General features: G+C 35.5%; 1 protein-coding gene across 2 annotated transcripts; it reads right to left on the reverse strand.

The window, feature by feature from the left end:
- On the reverse strand, positions 2113 to 3217 carry LOC109849462 (heavy metal-associated isoprenylated plant protein 39-like). Of its 2 annotated transcripts, none has more exons than XM_020419295.1 (4): positions 3163 to 3217; positions 3002 to 3061; positions 2940 to 2958; positions 2113 to 2528 (listed from the first exon to the last, which is right to left on the reverse strand). In XM_020419295.1, exons 1-4 carry the CDS (start codon positions 3169 to 3171, stop codon positions 2302 to 2304), a joined length of 315 nt encoding a protein of 104 aa, XP_020274884.1. In that variant the 5' UTR covers positions 3172 to 3217; the 3' UTR covers positions 2113 to 2301. The 2 variants fall into 2 exon arrangements, with proteins under 2 accessions (XP_020274884.1, XP_020274883.1); XM_020419294.1 differs by having other exon boundaries at positions 3002 to 3064.

The following is a 5774-nucleotide window of genomic DNA, read 5'->3' on the forward strand; positions in this document are numbered from 1 at the left end:
TTGGAAAAACTTCACCGAGATGGAGAATTGTGAAGTGAGGGCCACCTTCATGAAGTTCATGCGAGCAGAAGAAAAAAATAGAGCATCTCTAAAACGGCCCACCCGAAGAGAGGTTTATAAATACCTCTTCGTTTTTTTTTCTTAGGGCTTGGTGCAAGGCAGAGAGTTCATGCAAGGGTAAAAGTCAACTGTTTATTTTTCTTTTGGCAGCGTGAAAGTGCAGAGGCTTGGTGGCTGCAGTAGGTGGAGAAAAATTACAGCAGCCTTTGTTAGGGTTTTGAGCATCCATTGGTGGAGATATTTGCGAGAGATATGAGAGTTTGTGTGAGGGTTTAATTTGTGTGATTGTAAACCCTATTTGTATTCTCTCCCTCTACTAGTAGATCTCCCCCTCCTTGCCCTGTGGACGTAGGCAATTTGCCGAACCACGTAAAATTGGTTGTCTCACTGTAATTGTGTGATTTGTAATAGTTTATTTAGGTTCCCTCGACAAGTCAGCCCTAGAACTGATGAGAGGAAGAGCTGATATCCCACTTTGTTAATATATATTTCTTTTGGTTCTTGTTTTCTTGGTGAAATGGGAATTCCTATTGTGATCTTTCTCCCTTGTTGTTGCGCCGAGGTGCTGCCGAAATTTGCGCTGCGCACAACATACTTGTAGTATGATTATAATTTGGTTGAGATCATATCTGATGCCCACTCTATAAGCAGCCATTTTGTAATATTAGTGTTGATGTATCCATTATCCAATTTATCAAGGCAGTCAACTATTACGTACTTTAGTGGGAAATGAGGTTTGGCCTCTCTTCTGTGTTCTTCGAGTTGGAAAAATGCTAGATTGCGTTCATGAATTATTACCTAAGAAAAGCCACCATAATATAATGATAGTTTGCTCAATGTTGGTCTCTGTGCTGCATTAGCTATAAGGTTGATGCTGTCATGTTATTTTGTAAGCAATTCAATGGATATCAGATGGCCAGTTTTGCATTTATTACACTTTGAAGCCGTTTTTTAAATTATTTTTGCTACAAATGATGTTCAATCATACAGCATTAACCATTATAGATTATATGGATGCTGACATGTTTTTCTTTTGTACAGGCCGGGTTGATGTTTTCCAACCAAATTCCACTTCGATTATAGCTTTTTTATAATGGAGCAATCTCAGGTTAGGAAAACCATTCTTTCTCTACACTAGTATCATTCCTTGAACTTAAAAAAAAAAAAAAAAAACACTGCTTTAATATATCAAGTTGCTCAAATTTGCATCACCTTTTGTCAACACACGCATATATCATGTTTAGGTGTTGTTTGCTTATGAAGCCAACTTCCTCTCAAAAGATAAATTATAGTGCAAATCTTTGACATAACAATCAATATTTTAACACTAAGCTGTGGTACGTAGGTTTATCTATCTTTTTCAAGCTGGCGTGCATTTGGCCATATGCTTTGTTGAAGCACGCTTAGGGCATACACGTACGAGTTGTCGTCGTCCTACAATCCCATAATAAACATATCAGAGCTGTTGACATATTTGAAGGTTAGATATTGGAATAATACCGAATGACTTGGGGCTGACACGATCTGATAGTGCCAGATTCAAATGTTCATTTAATCAAATATGTAAAGGAATGTCAAGCATGAAAGAATACAACAAGAAACTCATCAGGAATCACACGAGATTACCCATGTAGATAATATTGTGTAATAGCTATTGTATTTAAATCTAATTAAATCTAATTTGTGGGCACATATGTTTATCAGTATGTATTGCTATCCTTAAGGATAACCCGTATAAAATAATCAATCAATTTGGGTTAATGAATATTTAAATAAGTCATGTGTTAAATGTGCAGGTACCGGGTTGTAACTATAATTTGATAAGGGGCCACATTATAAATGTACAACACCTATATATATGGGGTTATGATCCCTAATCTAGGGTTAACACATTCTCTATTCTCTTATCTCCATCTAAAGAGATACAAAAGGAGAAACACTAAGATTAGAAGATCATCAAGACCCTAATTCAGATTCTCAATTGATTCAGATATAGCTTCCGCTCTTATTGTTTAATCTCTATGATTTAATCACGATTAAGTCACACAATAGCACCATATATATATACTTCAGGTTCCTGAAATGTAATTAATTCTTTAATCAAATACATACAGAAATGTGTATCATGTAACGATACGTATCTTTAATTCTTATTCTTCGTATTATCTCTCACGCGTTGTTCTTAAAGATATGAGCGCAAATGCCTCTATAGAAAAAATGCCTCTACAGTGTAATACTGCGCTACTTTTTATCTTCCTTCTCCTCTTTCTTCTCCTCTTTCTTTTCTTCTTTCTTCTCCTCCTTCTTCTCCTCTTTCTTCTCTTCTTTCTTCTCCTCTTTGGCCGGTCCAACTGTAATTATATCGATCTTTCCAAGTTTCTTCAGCTTCTTTGCAACTGCAACTGCATCCATCTCTCCAATTACAGTCAGTCTCTGCTCCTTGAGATCAGCAGCAATTGAATCAACACCTGATAACAATAAAATAACAAAAAATAAACGAGTAAAATCTAATTAAGCCACCAAAATTAGATTATTATATTTGTAAATGACGGAGTTAATTCGATCACAATAAGGAACAAAATAATAAAAATTGCAAGCTTTGCTGTCACCGCACAAACATTGACAGCCATGTTCCAAATTATTCTCTGGCTTATCCTATGACTGTGAATAAAACCATTGGCTTCTTCTGTGGACCTATATATAGATGTGATAAAGTTTTCCCTGTTCCCATATTCAAAATTCCATGTTTTGTAGTTCTTATGATAATATAATGAATAAACTCATATACCCATATGAGCCACATGATCAGAGTTCAATAACTAAAGCTCAAAGAACAGAGAACACAGGGCAAAAAGGGTAGCTAAAGATGAGATTATTACCGTATACATCGGCGGCAGCTTCTATGGCTTTCTGCTTCGTCTTCTCATCATTCGGCGGCAGCCTCTATGGCTTTCTGCTTCGTCTTCTCATCATTCATTGCCAGAACTTTCAGTACCACCTTCTGCTGAGGAACGTTAATTAGGAGAAAATATTAGAATATATGATAAGTATAATTATTATCATTATAAACGAGTAAAGTTTTTACGGGGAAAATTTGCTCACCGGTGCCATTTTGAGGAAGATGAAGGTGGTCTCCGATGTCTCAGAACCGCTGCTTGTGTTCAGATGGGAGACGGGGCATGGTGTGGCCTATATACAGAGTAAGTTTTACCATCACCCGCGGAGCTGTTTAATTTGCTTGTCGTGTAGTGAAGTGAGTTGAGAGAAGATTGTCCTTTTGGTGAATGATTGAGCAGCTTAAAGAGTGCTTAAATTGCACTAAGGTACACTGGATCCCTCTCTCTAATCTGCGTCCTGTATCTGTTGAGACTTGAGAGGCCAACATGTAACAGGGAAAAAGAGTCAAAGGTGCCGCCCATTACCGAGATGGTGTCCCTTCTGTTCTTATTTCGTACAGGATAAATTACACTCAAACATCATATTGTTTCCCTCTCGTTTCACTTTAAAACCATATAAGTTGCATTTTATTACAAAAAAATACCATAAAATTTCTAATTGTTGCACGTTACTACCTAAAAGAGCGAATATTCTTCAAAAGATGCCCACGTAATTGTTTTATGACGTTTTTACCAATTTCATGCCTTTTTATTTATGATGATGCAAGCTCTTTATCATTTAACTCTCTTTGGATTTTACCCTAGATTTATCTCCTCTTTCTCCTTTTGAAGAAGACAATGAAGTTGATCAGTGGAGATTCCACTTCTTCGGCTTCATCAACTATCAAGGAAGAGAGAGAGTTTAGGGTTTGTTATTGCAAGGATTTTTCATACATGGAGATGGCTTGGACTCATGAGAATTATGGATGTCGTCGCTTCTTTAGTTGCCCAAACTATAGACCTGCATCGAAGTGTAAATTTTGAATGGAACGACCAAGCTTTTCCCTTCCAAGCTTAGATTGCAATGAAGAAGGTAATTGGTAGAAAAAGTTTCTTAGAGAAGAATGTAATAAATTGAATCTTAGAGAGGACAAGTTAAGCTGAAATTGAAGGCAAATTGAGAGACCAAGAAAGTGAATTGAGGAGATATGAGTTGTATCTAGGAGAGAGAATATTATTAGGTTGGAGAATGTATGTTAAAAGAGAGCTTCAATTATGTTTGTTGAGTTGCTTATGATCTTAACTTTAAAGGTTGTGATCAAAATGTAGTTCATCTTAGTCATTTTTATGGGTTATAAGAAGATAAGTTGGCCAAAATTCACATTTCATGAATACAACACTGCTAATATTAAATACAAGAACATTCACAATATTATTATAATACATTCACCATGACTTGATAGCATTCACCAGATTATCACAATACAACACCATCATGAATACACACTAATATGAACACCGCCTACATGTTTCATAACATTGAACATCATCTCAAATAACAACATATATAGGATAAGCTTGAAGAAACCAAATTTTCACAACCAAATATATAATCACATAAGAAGTTTTTTGTTTCCCACCAATTGTAAATCCATATTACATTGCAAAGGCAAAACATAGAGTATTATCACTCTTAGACCAATTTCATTTCTCATATAATAAAAATACCCAAAAAGATATAACAAAAAATTACAACTTCTCTGAAATCATTAGTTCTTCTCTGATGATCTCTCAATTTTTTGCAATTGTAGATTATGTTGAAAGGTCTTCATATTTATTGAGTTGACACTTATAGAATGTTGATTCAATTGAATAGTTACCTTCATTGTCTTATTGAATAAATTTGAGAAATCTGAAGTTGTTGAAGGAGCTATTTTAGGTGTGGGTTCATGCATATTCAGTCTCCTAATTGACAGTTTAACCCTATGGAATGATGTTTACTGAACTTGTCCTTGAACAATGAATGTAGCATATGCACCATGTGATATTATAGGAGCTTGAGCATGTGGATCTTGTCTCATATAGGAAATGACTTTCCAAGTAGGATTATCCTTAATTTGCATCGAATACCGAATCTGCTAACCAAGTGGATGTGGCTTGGCTATTATTCAACACTTTATTACATGAATGTATAGGACTTGGGGACTGCATCTGGCACTTTGTGTTGGTTAAACTCCATGAGCCATAAATCCTCCATCTACAAGTAGCTGCTAAGGGTGGCAAACGGGTCGACCCGACCCGACCCGACCCATATAAAATTTGACCCGACCCGTATAAGTGTGACCCGACCCAACCCGTTTAATAAATGGGTCAATGTGACCCGACCCGATTATTAAACGGGTTACCCGACCCGACCCATATAACCCGAATGACCCGTTTATCAAATACAAGACATATCCTAACACACATAACTAGTAAAAAAATTTATACATACACAAAAGAACACTTTTCGCAAGCTCTTTAGACAAAAACTATCACTACTTACAACATGGAGTTATTTCAAAGACATATTCAATATTTAAATATACTTCAACGAATTGCAAATATCGACAAACAAAAATACATCGATGCAACTCTTTAGACACAGAATAATCTAAATTAAGAACTAGCAACAAAGAATTTAACACAAGTATATAAAAAGAATATAAACAACTTTACAACAAAATAGTCAGGAACTTGATTGCCATTATCATAGTCCATCTCCAAATTTATAAAAAATACAATTACAGTTTACAAAAAATTTAACTGTCCTATTTCCAAATTTACAAAAAATATAAT

Source organism: Asparagus officinalis, chromosome 7 (genome assembly GCF_001876935.1).
Source record: "Asparagus officinalis chromosome 7, Aspof.V1, whole genome shotgun sequence".
Classification (NCBI taxonomy): domain Eukaryota; kingdom Viridiplantae; phylum Streptophyta; class Magnoliopsida; order Asparagales; family Asparagaceae; genus Asparagus; species Asparagus officinalis.